General features: G+C 37.0%; 2 protein-coding genes across 3 annotated transcripts in view; one reads left to right on the top strand and one right to left on the bottom strand.

Moving 5' to 3' along the window:
- LOC101894134 (serine/threonine-protein kinase ULK2) overlaps positions 1-5557 on the top strand; it is a 47869-nt gene extending 42312 nt beyond the window's left edge. The window contains exons 8-13 of the mRNA XM_011295645.3: positions 12-215; positions 279-450; positions 511-1619; positions 1685-1821; positions 1894-2029; positions 4164-5557. Coding sequence (XP_011293947.1) covers positions 12-215; positions 279-450; positions 511-1619; positions 1685-1821; positions 1894-2029; positions 4164-4240 — 1835 coding nt within the window. The 3' untranslated portion in view covers positions 4241-5557. The remainder of the gene's footprint in view (positions 1-11; positions 216-278; positions 451-510; positions 1620-1684; positions 1822-1893; positions 2030-4163) is intronic.
- A 1728-nt stretch (positions 5558-7285) lies between these two features.
- Positions 7286-19142, bottom strand: LOC109613411 (putative uncharacterized protein DDB_G0291608). Of its 2 annotated transcripts, none has more exons than XM_059124205.1 (4): positions 18396-19142; positions 15144-15195; positions 14217-15085; positions 7286-12218 (listed from the first exon to the last, which is right to left on the bottom strand). In XM_059124205.1, the coding sequence occupies exons 1-4, from the start codon at positions 18500-18502 to the stop codon at positions 8636-8638; spliced, it is 4611 nt and encodes a 1536-aa protein (XP_058980188.1). In that variant the 5' UTR covers positions 18503-19142; the 3' UTR covers positions 7286-8635. The 2 variants fall into 2 exon arrangements, with proteins under 2 accessions (XP_058980188.1, XP_019893728.1); XM_020038169.2 differs by having other exon boundaries at positions 18368-18467.
- Positions 19143-20752: the final 1610 nt, after the last annotated feature.

Below are 20752 nucleotides of genomic sequence, written 5' to 3'. Positions count from 1 at the left end.
GGGAATTCAAGCGGATATACCAGCTTCATTGGCTATGGGTACTACGCCACCAACCAAAGCGAAAAGTCCATTACAGCAACAGCTTGAACAACAACAGCAGCTGCAACAGCAACATATACAACAGCAGTTACAGCAACAGAAACAGCAGCAGCAACAACACCAGCTACAGCATCAGCGTTCCGATGCCGATGATGATCTTCAGGATGAAAATGCTGGTAAGAATTTTGAAAATCCTAATGGGCTTTATTTGCTATAATTTATTTTCTGTCTTCTCTCAGTTTCTGTGGTAGAAAATCCCGCCATATGTGCCACCATTACCAATGTCGGCATTTTATGCGAAAGTGAAAATAATACCGAAGATTCCTCGGGATCCCATGAGGATTCCGATGATTTCGTATTGGTACCCAAAAATCTTCCAGAAGATCAAAATGTTATAGACTATGAAAAGAAGTAAGTTAAGCAATTCACTATAACAAGAATATGATACTAATTCCCTCCCCTCTCCCCCAGGCATTCCAATAAACAACAGACTGCAGACAAAAATGCAGCCGGTCAAAATCAATCCAGTCCTCCAAGACCTAGTACTTTACCAATTTCAGAACCCAAACCCGTACCGGCTCCGGTGCGTCGTTACTCGTCGAATAACACAAATGTGGCAGCCGGCACCTCACCCATAGATAAGAATCATGTACGTTATAGGGCCGACAGTGATCAAGTGTCATCGCCAAAACTCTCCACAACGGCACCGGTGGCGGCAGCAGCAGCAGCAGCAGCATCGGCAGCCCAACCCATACCCCGTTCTCAGCCCATCAGTGTAAAACAGAGACCAGATCATCGCAAGAGCAGTGTCAGCAGTGATATTAACTCCATTTCACCACCGGCGGTGCAATTTGCCATTGGCACCCCACCACAGGGACGGCATCGTTCCACCTCGGGCGGTTCGCTGTCAGAGACACCACCCCCCTCGGCCCCATGCACCTGGCAGGTCAGTCCAGGTGGTCAAACCCAATCGCCTCTCAGACGCTCCGGACATAGTTCACCCGTGCTTCCGTCCGCTCTAACTAAACTACCCACATTGGGCAGTCCCACCTTGATGGTGGCACCCGGTTCGGTGGGTTCATTGGGTTCCGGTGGCAATGGCTCATCGTCGGAGAACAACAATCAACATCCAATGCTGGGACCACGGGCATTCACCCTACCCGAGCTGGGCGCCACCGGTGGTCTACAAAGTCTCTTGGACACAAATGCCGCTGGCGGTGTTGGTGGCAATTCATCCGATGTCCATCATCATTTGCATGCATTCCATGCTCCCGAACTGTCGGAGGAAACTCTAATGGATCGTGAACACAATGAAACTTTGTCTAAATTGAATTTTGTCTTGGCCCTCACCGATTGTATACAAGAAGTGGCCGACTCACGATGTGCACCGTTGTCGGCCTTAATGGCGGCCGCCTCAAATGATCAGCCACAAATCCCACCGCATGCCCCGGAACACTGTAAGAGGGCGGAACGTTTGGTATTGCTGGTAAGAGCATTGCAGCTATTGTCATCCGGCTTGAATTTGGCCTCTCAGCAATTGAGGAGTGGCAATTTGAAGCCCTCGTCGAATGTTAAGAATGGTAGGTCGAAAAAAACACACATGTTTCAATGAGAAATTGAAAATAATATGTTTTCGTCTTTTTAGCTCTGCTTACCATGAACTCCAAATACCGCAGCATTTTATTTGAATCGAAGAAATTAAATGGCACTGGTCTCCTGCAAAAAGCCAATGCATTTAATATAACCGCTGATAAGATTTTATACGATTATGCTTTAGATATGGTGAGCAAGGATAATTTTATTCTGGGCAGTATTTGTTTTTAATGCTTGCTTTTGTTTTATTTTTTATTTCAGTGTCAAGCAGCGGCCTTGGATGAGCTGCTGAGCAATACCAAAAATTGTTTTGAGCGCTACAATACCGCTCACATTCTGCTACATTCTTTGGTACAGAAATGTAATCATCCACAAGATAAAATGCTTTTAAATAAATGTAAGTGAGACAGAATCTTTTTTCGAAATTGAAAAATTTCCTGGAAATAACAGGAGATTTTGAAAAGACTAGCAATTCCAAAACTTTGAAGAGAACACTTGGAAAAAGCATCTTCAAATGTCGAAGAAGACATATAAATTTTTTATATTTTGATTGAATTTAGTAACTTCTGCGTTTGGGAATATTTGGAATCAGTGGAAGTACAGGGTGAGATAAAAAACTGCAAAAAAGTCAAGCGCCGTATTTTTTAAATTTTATTAAATGAAAGCATAAAATATCGGAAATAGCACCAAATTTTAGAATAAGTTTAGATTTGTTCGACTTGGTCATCTTTGGCACGAATTATGGCCTTCAAACTGCCAACGAAACCACGTCACACGCTGCCCGAATGTTGCTCTGCCGTATTTTTGCCCTTTTCCGGCGAAGCGCTTGCTTGAGGTGATCGACACTTTGGTATTTTTTAGTCCCAACCTGGCTTTTCAAAATACTTCAGACACAATAGTCAAACACCCTATATCTATCAATACACCCTTCGGAATATTTTCGCGATAATATTCGGCATTTTGTCTGATGCCACGATCGATTAAAACGAGTGGAGAGCGACCATCGGCTGTTATGGCGGCCCATACCATCCCCATGGCCGGCATTGAGTTCTGGTGGCCAACCGAAGGTGCACATTTTCAGCTCACCTTTTTGCAAGTAAACACGATAATTTTGTTTGTTTACAAACTGCTGGACAACGAATGTTTTCTCATCGGAGACCAAACCAAATTCAGCAGTTCTCCATTTTCGGCCAAGCGAAGCAACTCCTTAGCTCTTTTGATTCTATTTTCTTTCTGTTGCGGTGTAAGTTCTTGCACTTTTTGGAATTTCAATGGCTTTACACCGAGCACATTTTTTGATATTTGCCGAATGGAAACCAAATTTGGGCGTCCACCACTTTCGGCCAAGCGAAGCAACTCTTCTTTAGCTCTTTTGAGTCTGAGTCTATTTTCTTTCTGTTACGGTGTAAGTTCTTGCACTTTTTGTAATTTCAATGACTTTACCCCGAGCTTATGTACTCCGAGCTCATTTTTCAATCGAATGGAAACCAAATTCGTCAGTTCACAACTTTCGGCCAAGCGAAGCAACTCTTTAGCTCTCTTTGAGTCTATTTTCTTTTTGTTGCGGTGTAAGTTGCACTTTTTGGAATTTCAATGGCTTTACCCCGAGCTCATTTTTCAATATTTGGCGAATGGAATATTGCGATACGGTCAGCTCACGAGCCATTATTTGGCCACTGCGACGCGGGTTTCGATCAAGTCGCTTGATTACTTTTCGAACCATTTCTGCTAATGTTGCTGTTTTCTTCCGTCCACTTCCTTGACGTCGTGCGTACGCTACCAGTATCACGGTAACGAGCGATGGCCAGCGACAAAAACGATTTATTCACATACAAATGCTGGAGTGCTCTGACGATAGCCACTTGTGGTTTTCCAGCCAAATATAAAGAAATCACACCCGAATCACGCTTGAATTCCATCACGAATATTTTTTTTTTCTGGAAAATTCTCACCAAAATGCTTTTGTACGCTTTTAAACAATATAATGAGCTGTCACTGGAATAATTTTGAACAGCTGTCGGACGAGTGGCTTAGTAATTACAGCAGTCTGAAGTTGGTTGAAACTTTCGGGGTCTGATGAATTATTTTTTGTAAAAAATCCCCTCAGGGTCTAAGGAATTCTTTTCCATAGAAAAAAATCTCCCCCAGGGACCTGAGGATTTTTTGATTATATAAACTTCTCTGCTGATTTACTCCGCCATCGGACGAGTGGCTTAGAAATTACAGCAGTCTGAAGTTGGTTGCAGTTTTTTTCATCTCACCCTGTAGAGGAGATTTTTTAAAGGAAACCAAATTCAAAATATTAAAGAAAACACTTGGAAAAAGTATTTTTCAGTGTCGTCCTTTTCGACACTGAAAGATAATTTTCTTGAATATTTATATTTTGGTTGTAATTAGCAACTTCTGCTTTTGTGCATATTTGGAATCATTCGATGTATATTCCATTTTGTACCACTTTTTAAGATTCCTCCTTACTTCCTGCTTGATCTTCTTCTAATTGTCTTTTTTTTAACATCTCTAATTTGTTACAGATCGCGATGCTGTGGAAAAACGCTTAAATATTCTACAACAACAAGGCTACATTTATGTGACCGATGAAAATTCGTAAATGATTCAACCCCGTAAAACGTAAAACGGAGACACAAATTTAATCCAAATGCATCAAAATTTGATTATGTTTAAGAGAAACAGTAACAACAAGCAAAATCCACAATAAAAACAAGGAACAAAACAAATAAACAATACAAGAAACAGAAATTTGAAAACGGAATGATGTAGTGGCAGAAGGAAAGAAAGGATAATTTCTGTAATGTGTGATTCATTATCAAACTGCATAGACACCATTAACTCTAACCATTTATTCACAACTAGTAGAACATTTTAATTTTTTTTATATATAAAAATACTATACAATTATCATTACTCGTAAACTATCTATTATAATTATAAAATAATTATGTTTGGCAAAATTTGTTTCTATCGAAATTAGAGGCAAGAGATGAGAAAACAATGGAACAGTATGTAAATATCATTAGATTTCAATACCTAGATTTCTTGAAAAAAAAAAGAAATTCTCAAGTATTTTTTCCTTAAAACATTACATAATTGCCAAGGCAAAGGTTTGAAAGCTGGCAGAGGTAAACTGCAAAAAGTCTTCTTAGAAATTGGTAATTGTCCCCCTCCTGGTTTTCTATTACAATTTTCCCTGGATATGTATTTATTTAATAAGTATAAGAAAAAAAAAAGAGATTTAGAAACTAGCAAGTCTTTCATTATTTAATTTAGAAAAAAAAACAAACGATGACTTTAAAGTTTGAAAACGGAAAAAAGTTTAAAAGATAAACATGCACAGCCCCCTAGGAAACCGTTCTAAAAAACTTCCCCCCAAAAAAACTGAATAAAATTAAACATCATTTGAGATCTTGGCATTATGAAAAAAAGAAATAACCCAAACATATGTCTCGATATCAAGCAAAGATTTCATTTTTAAAACTATTTTCTATTTTATTGTTTTATATGTCCTTTTCTTTTTAAGTTTTTTTTTATGTTTCCATTACACACATTTTCTCACACTTTTTTCTTCCTATTAACTCTTTGATATATATTTTTTGTTTATGTTATTTAAGTGAAATATTTCTCAAATTTTTAATTTATGTTGCAATATTTAAACATAGTTTATTGTATTTTCATTTTTAATTGTTTTAAATGTGTTTTTTTTATGAAGAAATAAAAAGAAAAGATGAAAAGAATTTCATACTATATAAAAAATGCTAGTGCATAATATTATTACATATACATACAAACATACATATGTAGAGAGAAGGAAAGTAACAACCAACCAACCAACTGATTAAAACACATAAAAATTGAAATATAAAAAGAAACAACAAAATAAATAAATAAATCATGAATATTATTATAAAAATCATGTTTTCAATATTTATTTGAGAGAAAAAGACATTTTAAAGTTATTTCATCCTGAATCCATTTAGAATCTATATACGTTATGGGCCCTCGGTCGAATATTTGGAGGGTTTGAAATCGAAATTAAAAAAATAAAAGTGACTACCTAGCAGTGATTCTTGTTTTGATAAAAACCCTTCCAGAGGTTTTTTTTTACAGGTGGCCTTTTGAGATATCGATTTAATAACAGGGTCTATTTGGTGAAGGTAAATTTACCGCACTTTTATCTAGAGTTTTGAAATTTATGACAAATTTTCGTATTATGTTTCTAAGAGGTCCTATATTTGGGATTTTCAAAGAAGAGAAATCCTCTCCCCAGAAAGTTGCTAAATACAGATTCACCAATTGGTACAGCCTTCTAAGGAGGTTTCGAACTTTTCAAGTTATTTTGATAGGCAATTCGAAGAAGGTTAATATTTACAAAATTTTAATGAATGAGTTATTTTTATGAGTTATGTTTAACCCTTTAAGGGGGAGGTTCCGAAGCAATTGGGCAATATTAACCAATTCGTATCTGACCTAAGATTTATAAAAATATTACAACGTTCCAGATTTGGACTATATCGACTACTTCCTATACTTTATATGGGATACGTGCACATTTTTGAAAAATGTAGACATATGAGTGAGGTGACAGATATAGCGGACCGAAGTATTTCATTTTCAAACTTTATATAATACAGATAAAAATATTGGTATGTGCAAAATTTGAAGGAAATCGAACATTCATATCCATCTTTATGCGAAATCATAAATTCCGAATAATTACCCTTTGGGGTTGAGGTAACAGAACGGGTTACCAGATATCTATCATCTTAACAACAGATTTTGCGCTATGAAAAATATTTGGATATGTGAATTTTAAAGAAATTTGGATGATTATTTCGCTTTGTTTAAGCGTTTTATGTGGGGGAGGCACCAGAAGAAATGGTGCGATCTCTACCATCTTTATAACAGATCTTATGTTGATGGAGACATTGAGATGAATCAAGTATGAATGGAATCGGACGTTATTTTCGTGTTTTATGAGCTTCATGGATACTCAAAATTTTGAATGGAATCGGATGTTAATTTCGTGTTTTATGGGCTTCAAAAATGTTTAAAAATTTAAACCTTTGTGGGAGAGGTACCAGAAGGTACCTGACATTTTGCTGGGAAGGCACTAGAAGGAGTGGACCGAAATAACCATTAATGGAACAGAATTTTGGCAAACACAAGGTCTATCGCCAAACTTTTAACAATCTGAACTTCTTCCAGAGTGAAGTCCCGAAAATCGTGTGAACGTAAAATCTAAGAAAGTAGTTTTTACAGTGGCTACGCTTTTTAAAATAAACCAATACTGTTTCCTTTCGACCAATCTTGAAGGATTAAATTGGCCAGTCCCCTGTGGATTAATCCTTGTTTTATGGAAGTTTAAATCAAGAAATATGTTGTTATTTACGAATTTTTTCCTACATAAAGAAAAATAAATGTTTTCATGTCATACTTTGCCAAATTTAGCGTCTTGGATATATAATTTCCCTAATTTAATTCCAGATGGCTTTTACAAAATTACATTCCAATTGGCTCTGGAATCAGTTCCAAAACTCCATAGGTTCCATTTCCAATCACACAAGTCCTTTTTCACAATGAAAAATCATGAAATTCCTTTATCTTCAAGAATTTACTTCATTACCCACCTGTATAGTCGCGTAAATGAAACAGCCTAGAAGTATGCTTTGATTTTTCCATTTAACTTTCTTTGCAAATAAAGGAAATGTTATGCAGTTTTTTTTATTAAAAAATCGTATTTTTTATTGCTTAAAAACAAATTAACACTAAAATTACACTTAAACTAATTTGTACAGTCTTAAAATATTTAAATTATTGCTATAGAATTATGATATGTTTACATTTGACAATTTTATTATACAAACAATAGGTGGGGTTGTTAATGCAATGTGGGTGTTTGTTAAGCATCACATGACCGAGCACAGATCGTGTTTTCTACTGCTGAAAATCAAATAGAAATAACAATTCACAAAAGTAGAGCTTTAAAATACATGGCAATGATTCAAAATAAATATTATGTTTACATTGAACTGGATTTGAAACATCAAGGGGCTTTATATTATTTATTCCATTGCATAACCTCAAAAAAAATTTTATAAAGGAGGTATTTACCTTATTTACACCGAACGTGTTTTGATAAAATACCTTACTTGGATTGTCAATTCCATTGGTTATATGTCAAATAAATTACAAATCTTTGTAAAAGGCGTAATTTAGTAGTCGGTATAAATCAGGCTTAAAGTCTTGTCTACACTGAGCACATCTTAATAAAATCCATTATTTGGATAGCAAATTCATCTGATTATGTTAAAAAATTACGTATCTCTGGTCGCTGTAAATATTCTTTAACCCGATAAAAAGCTCAAATATAAATATCCTATTAGAGACGATATCAAGCCATGGTAGAAGAATATAGGTAGACGCATCGGGACAGCTGCTGGGAAAATGAACTGTCAAACTGATTTTGGAATTGAAAATATTGAATGAAAAATTATTGGAATTTGAAAAAATTGTTGGAAAATTCATATTATAAGAACCTCCTATTGGCGTCGTGTAAAAAAACATTTAAAAATCTACTTATTTTTGATAAAACATTTAAAAATTCAATGTTCTCATGCGTTGATGCATCTACCTATATTCTTCTACCATGATATAAAGCCCACAATGTCCTTGCCCACTTTGGTAGTTTACACATCACAGTTTTTCAAATTCACAAATCAGGTTTACACATTTCGCTTATTTTGTCAGTGTAAATTTCTTTAGCATAAAATGTACGGAAATTATTAAAATATTTCCAGATAACACATCTCTATTAGAACATTTACATATGTAAATCCTGTGGATTTCAATATTCAATTCCATTGAGGTTATGTCAAATTAAATCCAATGGATTTCACATGTAACGCATACTCAAAGATATTGAAAGTTAAAATATACCGGATCTATTATGTCTAAACATACGTTTAGATCGACCCGAAGATCCCCGCTTTCATTGCTGATACATGTGAGGAGCGTGAAAATGGTGTGGCCACGATTGTGGTGAATGGATTTGATGGGGAGGAGGAAATGCATCTAAGAGAGTATTGTTGTGCGGAAACGATATGGGATTTTGAATTGGAATATCATTCTCTGAGGGTGGAGTCATGGGTATTGCCATCATCGAATTGGGTCCACAATAAGCCATATTATATTGTATGGGTGCTGGTGCTGGTGCTGGTGGGGGAGGGAAAAATGTTGACGTTGGCTGTTCTGTTGATTGCGGTGGTGTCAGGAGAGGTGAGTGCGAGGTAATAAAGGGTGGAGGTGGAAGTGGACCTGGTGGCAGGTGGTGATTGAATATTGGAGGTGGTGGTAGTTCAAATGCAGGTGAATAATTTCGATTATATGATGTTGATGGCGGCCGGCAATTAATCACATGGGCTGGCAGTTGGTCTCTCAGTTGTATTTGTTGCTGAATTTGATTACAGTTTGGAGGTGGTGGAGCTTTCATGTCATAGCCACAGGGATATGGCGGAAAACTATGACCTGGAAGCTGAGCACATAATTGGGGGTCGGGTGGTGGAGGTATCTCAAAATGTTGAGGATATGGAGGAAAGGGCAACTCAGAGTGCATTTGCTCAGCGGGAAATGTAGGTATTGACGAATTGTAGGTTATGTGATGTGGGGTAGGTGTTGGATGGTTTGGATTGTAGGGACCACATTGAATTGGATACGTCGGATTTCCATGGGGAATATGTTGATTTGGTGTTGATGCTAAGGGATATGATGTGAAGGCCTCCCTTGGTAAAGGGTGAAGGAAATCAGGTGGACCCACAGAGGTGTTAGATGCTGGGGATCTTCTTAGGTGTTGGTGATATACTCCTGGCTGGTTGCTAAGAGGTAAATGGGAAGTAGGCGGAATGTGTTCTGAGTGTGTTTTTCGGGACGGATGTTGGAAATGCGGTGAATGAAGGTTAGGCACTGCTGAATGGGAGATCTGGGGCTGAGATTTCGAAGGTGGGCGGTGTTGTGATTGGTGTAGCCCCACAGGTATCACATGATGGGTTGGTGAGACAGTCATTGGCTGATTATGACTTTGATCGTTTTGTATCGCAGACCCAATTGCAGTCGGTATACTCTGTTGTTTGTTTTGTTGCTGTTGTTGTGGATGACCTACAGACGGCGGTACAGAATATGATGAGTTAGACCCCTTTAGCCGTTCTGAATTTAGATCGTTTCGGATCGATGAAGCGCCAGGAGAATGGAGTGCATAATTTTGTTGTTGTGGCCGTCCTCCTGGCGTTTCTGAATGGGCAAATGTCCGATCGTAACATGGGTAGTTAGTTGGCACATATTCTAGCTGTTTTTGGTTAGAATTAGCTATTCTCTGTTCTCTGTTTTGACAGGGGTCATTTGTGGTGATGGCGGGCAGATTGCATGGGTGGTTGGTGGAAAAATTGTGCATCGAAGGTTCTTTGAGACGAGGAGGAGTTGAAGAATGTTGTATTCTCGTATTACTAGTTGGGTTTTTATCCCTTGAAGTCGGTGTTGTTCTGAGAGGATTAGCCGTATTTTGATGGTCCCCCACATTCTGCATTTTTTTCTTTTTAGACATAGACTTCATTTTCTTGGCTGGAATATTCGAAATTGCAGATTTTTTTGCTTCCTGTATGGATAACAGGGCTTCCAACGAGCTTGCCCTCTTCTTGGCTTTATTGACTTGCTTGGGCGCCATTAAATTATCAGGGAGATTTCGAGTGTTAGCAGTTTTTGTCGTTTCCATAGAATTGCTAATAGCCTGGGTGTTAGTTGGCATGGGTTCTAAGCCTGATTGTGTTTTAGGATTATATCCCTGCTTGGGCGCCAATAAATTATCCGGAAGATTTTGTGTGTTTCCAGTTGTTGTCGTTTCCATACAATTGCTAAGAGCCTGAGTGGAAGTAGACGTGGCTTCAAAGCCTGATTGTGTTTTGGGAGTATATCCCTGCTTGGGCGCCATTAAATTATCCGGGAGATTTTGAACTTTTTTAGTGGTAGCCGTTTCCTTACAACTGCTGTAAACCTGGTTGTGAGTGTCTGTGGGTTCCAAGTTTGAAACTTGAAACTGAGGAGTTGATATTTGGGTGTCCTGGAAATTTGGAAACTCTTTGCTAATAGTGTCAACATCAAGTCTGGTTTTCCGATGCGGCTTTGAATTAAACTCTACCCTCGCTTCCTTTGGCATATTTTTCACGGGCATACTGTTTTCAAATCCAGGAGCATAGTTCATCTGTGAATCAGAAGATGGTGTAGAATTTGGATGACTTGTTAGATCCTTGGATATTTCTTTGGTAACGGTCGTGTTATCCAATCTCTGGGCAGGGTGTGCAGGTGTACTCGAAAAAGATGCCCCTTCACTCGGCACTCCTTGCATGGTGAGACTGTCATCCAATTTATGGGCAGGATTTTTAAGGAAATCGCTTTTCGAATTTGCAGGGCTCTCTGCTTCCCTAGGCATCTTTTCGAAGGCTGTACTAAAATCTGGTGTGTGAGTTGGTGTCGGATGCATTTGGGATGTGAGTAAAGCATCGCTTGTTTTGGTTTCCTTCATTTGATTGTGAAATTTGGAGACCATATGCTTTTTGGGATTCAAAACCTTTTCTAGATTTTGACAACTTCTGGATGATTCACATTTGGGTTTTGTTGTGGTGTTCAGGGCTATTACACCTGAGTTTCGGAGCATATCTCCCTGAGATGGTTGGGGGCCTTGTTGGCCAGGAATTTCACATATCTTTGCCTCTTGACCCGTTTCGATGTTAGATATTTCATTCGGATGAGAGGGATTTAAATCTGGCGCCCAACTGAGTTGATGACTCGTAACCAATTTATTTTCAGTTCCCTGATCTTGTAGAAGAGCATCATTATTTTCCTTGGACAGCAGGACAGATGAGAGTAACGCCTCATGTGCTGAGCCTCCTTGGCATAAATTAAGAACATGCCTTAAATACGGAGAATCACGTATTTCATGGACCACAGATTCTCGAGGAGAATATAGTTCGTGTTTTGAAGAAATTTTAGAATTACGTTCTTCATTAGCCTCACTTTGGCTTTGAGATTCTGGCACAGTTTCCTGATTGGTGGAATCTTCGCTTCCTCCAAGTGAATCATGTTTTGAAGAAATTCGATTATTAACATCATTGGCGTTTTGAGATTCCGTCACATCTTGCGGGCTGGTAAAATCTCCACTTCTCTGTTCGCCGGAAAGATTTAAGGTGTGACATGTGTCCGACTGACATTTACCGGTATGATTTATTACACTACATCTATGAACAGTGAGAATAGATGCTGGATTGTCAGATGACGGGTCGCATGAGGTACCGACATGTTCCTCCGGGTTGCTGTTTGATGATACCTCAATTTGCTTTTCTTCCATGGGTTTACTTGTTTGATGAGCCTCTTGTGTCTTATCTGGTGTTGAAAATCTGTGTTGGTCTTTCACCTCATCCTCCTTTGAAATCTCCAGACATTGATGTCGTTGGTCCAGTGTTTTAGGGATTTCTAAGGTTTCCATTGGATTAAGCCGATGAGGGAGGATGTATTTTTCAGAAATTTTCCTAGAAGAGAGAAAAAAGTGAAAATCTTATTAGAATTTAATAAATTTGATTTAAATTCATTTATTCAGATGTAGATGGCGTTAGAGAATCTAAACTGGCAAATAGATGGCGCCTGAGAATCTAATCCCTTGGATACAAGGATTTAAAGGTGGTACTTCAGAAAATAGATGACATTAGTGGTCATATATTTCGAGGCTCGTCTATTAAGAGAGAGAGGATGACAGAGTTGATCTTTCTACAATAGATGTCCTAGTCACATTTACCCACGAAATTGTTTCAAATTTTTGTATTTAAGAAGATTTGGTAGATGACAATCCTTGAAGTTATTGATGCCATGTGAGGTCATCAATTTCAAAAAAGAAGCTATCTGAGGTAATCGACTTTTAAATATATGCCATCTATTTTATAATAAAGGTCACCTGAGGTCATCTACTTTGAAATAGATGCCGCTGGAGGTAATCAATTTTGGTGGAGTTGTCATCTACTTTGAAATAGATGCAACCTTATTCTCTTTAAAATAAATGCCACATGGTGACAACTACCTGGTGACATCTATCTTTGAAAATATGTCTTCGGAGTTTATCTATTTTGAATTAGATGTCATCTGAGGTCTCCTGTTTGCGAATAGATGTTATCTAAGGCCATCTACTTTAAAATAGCTGCCTCCTGATGACGTCTGAGGTCATCTATTATCGAATAGTTGTTTTTGGAGTTCATCTACTATAAAATATATGCCACCCAATGACATCTATTTAGAATATATCTCATCTGAGGCCATTTACATTGAAGTAACTGCTTCTTGACGCCATCTACCTTTGAATTGACGTCATCTGTGATCATCTCTTTTCGAATAGATATCTTCTTAGTTTACTTTTTTTAAGTAGATGTCACCTTAACTCTAATCTGTGTCACCTGGAGATTATCTATTTTGAAATAGATGTCATCTGAGGTCAACTATTTGCGAGTAGATGTTATCTATGGTCATCTACTTTAAAATAACCAGCCCCAGATGAAGTCTGAGGGCATCTTTTTCGAATAGATGACTTCCGAGCCACCCAATGACATATATTTAGAATAGATCTCATCTGAGGCTATCTACTTTGAAATAGGTGACTTCTTAGACCGTCTACTTTCGAACTGATGTCATCTCATTTCGAGTAGATATCTTCTGAGTTAACCTATTTTAAAGTAGATGTCACCGGGTGGCACCTGATCTCTAATCAGAGGCCATCTACTTTAAAATCGATGACCCTGAGGTATTCTATAGATGTTTTCTGAGTTCATCTACTTAAAAGTAGTTGCCACCTGGTGACATCTAATCAAAAATAGAGATGCCACCTGATGACATTTGTTTTAAATTAGATGTCATCTGAGGCCATCGATATTCGAAAATATGTCTTGGAGTCTATCTACTTTAAAAAAGTCATCAGAGAGAACCTGTTTCTAAGTAGATGTCACCAGGTGACAACTTTTTTTAAATAGATGAACTCAGCAGACTTATATTCTAAAATTGAATATCTCAGGGGCAGTTTTTTTTTTAAAGTAGATAGCCTCAGATGAGAGGCCAGGTGCCACCCGGTGACATCTACTTAAAAGTAGATGTCATATGAGGTCATCTCTTTTTGACTAGATGTCATCTGAGTACAGCTATCGTAAAATAGATGACATCTTTATAATACTGTATAATAGATGCCTCCAAATGACATCTTCTTTAAAATAGATTCCACCTAAGGTCATCCATTTTAGAATAGATGGAATCTGAATCCATCTACTTTCGAAATATTGGCATCTCATAATTGAAATCTATTTGAAGCTAGATGACACCTAATGACATATATTTTACAATAGATGCCACCTTATGTCAGCAATTCTACAAAAGAAGCCAAATATTGTCTTCCATTTTCAAAACATTTAACTTTCAAGGATTTGATACCACCCGGCATCACATATTCCACCCATAATTTATTTTCTGCAGATATTTTCTTCCAGAAATCTCACCTTTGTTCATACTCCAAAACGTCCAAATCCTCATAGGTTTTATGCAGAGCAATTGCAAAATCATAAATCGAATTCTCAATAGACTGCATATCACTCAGAATTGCCTTATCCAGTTCTGAGGCAGGATAAACAGCAATGGATTTGGTCAGAAGTTCTTGAAATTCACCTGCCTCCGATAAGGACTTTATGAAACTATAAACCTCATTAACGGCCTGTGGGGCAAAGCTTTTGTCGGGGGAACTGTGTTGCACGGTAATCACATGTTGATCTAGAACAATGACATCCTCCAGGGAATCATTTAAATCAATTATTTCGTTCGTTTGAGATTGCTTGGAGTTCAGAGTTTCCTGTAACTCTTCTGTTGAACTGTTTAAATCAATTATATCTCTAAAATCATCTGCCTGATTTGATTTGCCTATATCCTCTGTGGCTTCCGTAAGTATTCCAATTTCTACATCACTGTCTTCATCGTGATCATCTGCTGAGCTAATTGCCAAACCCATATTCTTTAAGGTATTCTCAATGGCGGAATATTTTTCCAGTTCTCTCTTGGCTGTGTTATTATTCCTCCGAATCTCCAGTTCCTCTTCCCTCGAATTCAACTCCTTTATTAGTTTATTTCCTCCATAGATTCTCTCAAATCGTCGACGAATTGCTTTTAATTTATTGCCACCTTTAAATTGAATTTGTCTTCTTGGGCGCCGAAATCCGTCTTTTCTTGTGGACTTTTGTTGTTGTGGGAAATTGCGCTCAGAGTTTATTTTGGAGTTTCCTACAATGCTAGAATAACTATTTAATGGCTGCATCACATTGGGCGGACTCTTTTTTGAAATCCATGGATACTTTTTTTGGCTATTGATAGGTATTTTCTGAAAAAAAAAAATGATGGTAAATGGCAAGTATTAAATGACTGAGATCCTTACTTACCGGTATAAAAATGCTGGACTTAATGTTGCAACGTATTTTACGAGCAGATTCCCTGGAAGAAGAAAAAATGAAGGTAAAAGCCCATGTCAGTTTAGGTGTAGAATGAACTGTCAAACTAATTTTAGAATTGAAAATGTTGAATGAAAAATTATTTAAATTTGTAAAAATTGTTGAAAAACACGAATTATAATAACCTCCGAATGACATCGTATAAGAAAACTAGTAAAAATCTAATTATATTTGAAAAAAACATTTAAAATTTTTTGACATATCAATGTTCCCAAGCGTTAATGCATTTACCTGTATTCTTCTACCATGTGTAGTTGAAGGTTTATAGCATGTTTACATTGGAGCTTTTCACCTGCTTATCATCTTTATGAATGTTTTTGAGGATTGGAAGTGACAAATTTAAAACCATTAGCTTTTCTAAATCTTTTACATAACAAAGACATAAAATAATCAGGTTCGAATATCGAATATACTCTGTTATACCTATTATTTTAATATAAACATATACAGTTCTGCATTTTTCTGCAATATACCTCGTAAAATTTCGCTGTAACTGGTTACCATATCTGATTTGTGTAAATATAAATTTATGTTGATTGGTCAACTATTCCGTTAAAACGGTTCACTGTAAACATGCTATTAGGCCTACTAACTTTTCCGTAAGGGATATATAGGTCGTATTTCGATAAGCCTTTTAAGTTGAAGTGGAATTTTGTCTCGACATTTCGCAATTAATTTCTGACCACGAGATCACAGATTTTAGGCCGACTTATTTTTATACAAACGGAAAATATACATCGACTAATAAATTTTTAGTTTTTTATACCCTCAGCCATATGACTAGAGAGGGTATATATCATTTGTTACCGTAAAAACGTTCCTTCTCGAAATAACGGTTTTAGACCCTAAATTTCTTTTGACCAAATCCGTTTCAGGACATTTGGAGTTAGTCTAGCGAGGTCCGTCCGTCTATCTTTCTGTCTGGCTGGTGTGCACGATAACTCTCGAAGGGAATATCCGATTTGATCGAAACTTGGTACATCGTAATATTATTGTCAAACTTAGATCGAGTTCGGCGATGGGCAATATGGGTCCAATCCTTCTACAACTCCACACAAAAGGTCGAAATTAAAAAAAAATTCTGCACAGAAAGGGAAAAAGTGAGCCAATTTTGCTTCAGCTTTGCAAAGCCTAATATATGTGCTAGGTCAGAGGCGAAAATGAACAATATCGGCCCTCTCCATCAAGTACCTCCCCCACAAAGGGTAAAAATTTAGAACCATTATACCTCTTTAAAAATGTGAAAAAAAACAGTCCGATTGTCTTCAAATTACACATATCACAATATGTTTATTAACTCAAGGTCTGATGTGAAGATAGAATATATCGGCCCACTTCTTCCGATACCTCCCCAGAAAAGGTCAAATTTTTGAATATCCCTGAATCTCATAAATAGCGAATTAATATCCGATTCCATTCAGATTTGCTACATCTCAATATTTCCATCAACACAAGATGTGTTATAAAGATAGTAAAGATCGGACCGTACCTTCTGGTACCTCTCCCACAGAGGGTCAAAGTTTTGAATAACCAACACGATCATAAAATCCGAAATATGCATCCAGTTCTTTTCCAATTACACACATCCCCATATTTTTATTAACCCAATGTCTGGTGTGAGGATGCAGTCCTTTTGGTACCTCCAACACAAAGGGTCAACATTTTGAGTATCTATGAATCTCATAAAATAACGAATTGGTATCCGGAGATTTTGCTGGCCATTGTGCGCTGGAAATGAAGCGAGGAACCTCATTTTGTAAACACACCATCGCCGAGCAACTCTTTAGCTCCCTTTGAGTCCATTTTCTTTCTGTTGCGTTGTAAGTTCTTGCACTTTTTGGAATTTCAATGGCATTACCCCGAGCTCATTTTTCAATATTTGCCGAATGGAATATTGCGATATGTTCAGCTCACGAGCCATTTTTCGGCCATTGCGATCAAGTCGCTTCTTTAATTTTCGAACCATTTCTGCTGATGTTGCTGTTTTCTTCCGTCCACTTCCTTGGCGTCGTGCCTACGCTACCAGTATCGGTAGCAGTAACGAGCGATGGTACGAGACACAAATGAGTTATTCACATTTAAATGCTGGAGTGCTCTAACGATAGCCATTTGTGGTTTTTCAGCCAAATATAAAGAAATCACACCTGAATCACACTTCACACGAATAACTTTTTTTCTGGAAAATTCTCACCAAAATGCTTTTGTACGCTTGCAGACAATATAATGAGCTGTCACTGGAATAATTGTAACAGCTGTCAGACGAGTGACTTAGAATTGAGAGCAGTCTGAAGTTGGTTGCAGTTTCTTCATCTCACCCTGTATTTTTCTTAACTGGAAATCTAATATGAATATGGCAATTATCGAAATTTATTATTTTGCATAAAATTGGATATAAATATTTGATTTCCTTCAAATAGTGCACATACCAATATATCTGTATGAATGAAGTATAGAAATGAAATACTTCGATCCGCCATATCTGCTACCCCATGCATATGTCTACATTTTCCCAAAATTCTCATATAAAGTATAGGAGGTCCAACTCTATAGTCGATAGTCCAAATCCGGCACGTTATAATATTTATATCCGTTTTTGGTTAGATACGAATTGGTCAATATTGGCCACCTGCTTTGGAACATCTCCCAATAAAGGGTCAACTGTTTGAAAAAATCATACAAAACTCAGGGCTGAGACTATACATCTGTCGGCAACACCGACTGATACCATTTTACGTGTTTTGCCTATTTTTTAATACTGCCCACCAAAAAGTCAAACAATTGATCCTATCATCTGCCTGGAGAAACTTAAAATGGAAATCGATTTTGGTTTGGAAAGCCAAAAATCGATAATTGGTTCTAGGTAAAGTTTTACAATTTATTATTTCACTGAGTGCTGATCTTTTGTTCATTTTACAACAGTTTCGATCTACAACAACCATTATTTTTTTCAAAATTTAATTTTTTATACAACTTGACTTATTCACTTTACAAAACACAACGGCACAATTTAGTTTACCCGCGATAAATATGATATTCAGCCAGAGTTTGTTTATGGTATGAGTCAGTTCTTTAATGATTTTTTTCTTATTAGCACCGAAATCCAAACATTTGTGTTTTATTTGTAAATAATAAAATTTAAATGTATTTAAAGATACCTTAAAGGTTCCAGGTTCCTTTACTTACAGGGCCAATGTGTGTCTTGCCTCCAAACTTAAATGTTTCTTGTGCGGCGATGTGTTGTCACTGCTGCTGCTGCTGGACGCTTCCAAGTGTGTTTTTCGAAAATCCATATTTTAGTTTTTAGAATAATTATTATCATTAAAACAAAAAACAAAACGAAAAAATACAACAACAAAACACAGAAATAAATAAATTTGTTGTTACTTGTTTTGGTTTTCTTGGACTCTTAATTTTGTTTTCCAAAAACAATGAATGAAAGAACATTGGCCGTTCTTGCTCTTACGAAGTCTCAATTAGATCTGTGACGAAATTCAATGAGACATGAAAATTCTCATTTGAGCAGGCTCTTTGTGAAATACATAACAAAAACATAATCATACACACACACACACACAGTTATGGCGCAAAAATGCATCCATGATGCACTCGAGAGTAGTAGTAGTGGAAGGCTTGCCAATGAGTTGTTATGTATTGATGTCTGTATGGGTGGGTGGTCGTGTGTGTGTAAAATTATGCTGAGTACAAGCGGATTTTGGCTCCATACGGATCTGACCAAACATTGTGGTCATCGTAATGTAAACAAAGGCGACAATTTTTACGACTTCAAACAGAAACAATTCTACGACGAATTCAATACCATATTTTTTACAACAATCAGGACTGTCGGCAGGCCGCACTGCGTAACCGAAACCACTTGAAACGCAAAAAGTGTGTCTCATATTTCACATGTGTGCCTGATATGTCATGCCCAAGTTAGTCTCAAAAAAGTAATAATATTTTTTTTTATTACTTGCAGGTTCTTTTTTTAAATGTAAGATCTGGTTATTAATTTTTTAGAATTTTTTGAAAAATATTCCTTTTGTCTACTGGACATTTGCTGAGCCAGTATCAAAGACATAACTATTGGTTGAGGATATTAAATCCTCCTAAACTTTGTGGAGAATGAATATATTCTGGAATTTTGAAAAAAAATTTGCTGAAATTCTTAAAAAGTAACTTTTTCAAATATTCTTTTTTTAAAAGCCATATCATTTGACATTCAAAAACATATTTTTTTTCAAAAAATATTTTCAGGAAATTTTATTTTCGTAAAGATTTTTAAGGAGAGGTTACATAGGCAACTTAAAGTCATGGCATGGCATATTTAGTGACATATCATAAAGGAATGTCAGAGCCGCACTCGAATCCTGCCGCCGTTTCCCCTTATAATTTGACATTAATATGTCTAGCCATGATGCCAAGCTGCTTATGTACCCTCACCTTTAGAGATTATTTTTGGGAGGGTTTTTAATAGAATATTTTTGGAAGAGGTATGGTATGCTCTGTTCCAGAACATGCAAGAATCTACTAGTTTTCAAATATTTTTTTTACCCTCTCACCATTCTATGGAGGGCATATTAATTTTGTCATTCTGTTTGTAACTCCATTTGTAACTATTCATGTCAGACCTAACAAAGAATATATTCATGATCGGTGTAAAATTCGAAGTCTATTTAACGTTGACCGTCTGTCCATTTGTGTTTCTGTCTGCCTGTTGTAATCACGCTTTCAAACAAATTAAGATAGAGGGCAAAAATTTTACACACTTGTATATTTTGCCAGTAGGCAGGTTAAGTTCGTAAATAGGCCTTGTCGGCCAACGTTTTCATATAGCCTCCACATAACGATATCACCCAATATTCGGCATTTTTATGATTTTAGCGATTTTATTTACCGGAATTGTTTGAAATTTCGTATTTAAAGTTCGTAATAGGTGCTGTAGCCTATAAGAAAAAATTGCCTATGCCCGTCCACGTCTTCGTATAGTCCCATATAACGCTATCTCCCTATATTCGGTATTTTGATGATTTTAGCGGCATTACAGGGTGAGATGAAAAAATGCAACCAACTTCAGACTGCTGTCATTTGCAAGCCACTCGTCCGACAGCTGTTAAAATTATTCCAGCCACAGCTCATTATATTGTTTACAAGCGCACAAAAGCATTTTGTTTGGAATTTTCCAGAAAAACAGTTATTCGTGATAAAATTCAAGCGTGATAATGTGATTTCTTTATATTTGGCTGGAAAACCACAAGTGGCTCTGGTTAGAGTACTCCAGCATTTAAATGTGAATAAATCTTTTGTGTCTCGTACCATCGCTCGTTACCGTGATATTGGTAGCGTACGCACGACGTCGAGGAAGTGGACGGAAGAAAACAGCAACATCAGCAGAAATGGTTCGAAAACTAAAGAAGCGACTTGATCGAAACCCGTGTCGGAGTGGCCGAAAATGGCTCGTGAGCTGAACATATAGTTGAATTGAATACCATTCGGCAAATATTGAAAAATGAGCTCGGGGTAAAGCCATTGAAATTCCAAAA

This window comes from Musca domestica, unplaced genomic scaffold (genome assembly GCF_030504385.1).
Source record: "Musca domestica strain aabys unplaced genomic scaffold, Musca_domestica.polishedcontigs.V.1.1 27, whole genome shotgun sequence".
Lineage (NCBI taxonomy): Eukaryota > Metazoa > Arthropoda > Insecta > Diptera > Muscidae > Musca > Musca domestica.
Note: the sequence above shows the minus strand (reverse complement) of the source record. Positions and strands in the feature narration are given on the sequence as shown.

Coding starts and splice junctions, on each gene's coding strand:
- LOC109613411 (XM_059124205.1), bottom strand. CDS start 18,502: ATGGATTTTCGAAAAACACACTTGGAAGCGTCCAGCAGCAGCAGCAGT. Junction 15,196..18,395: donor GCAAGACACACATTGGCCCT/GTAAGTAAAGGA, acceptor TTCTTCTTCCAG/GGAATCTGCTCGTAAAATAC. Junction 12,219..14,216: donor GTTTTGGAGTATGAACAAAG/GTGAGATTTCTG, acceptor TCTCTCTTCTAG/GAAAATTTCTGAAAAATACA.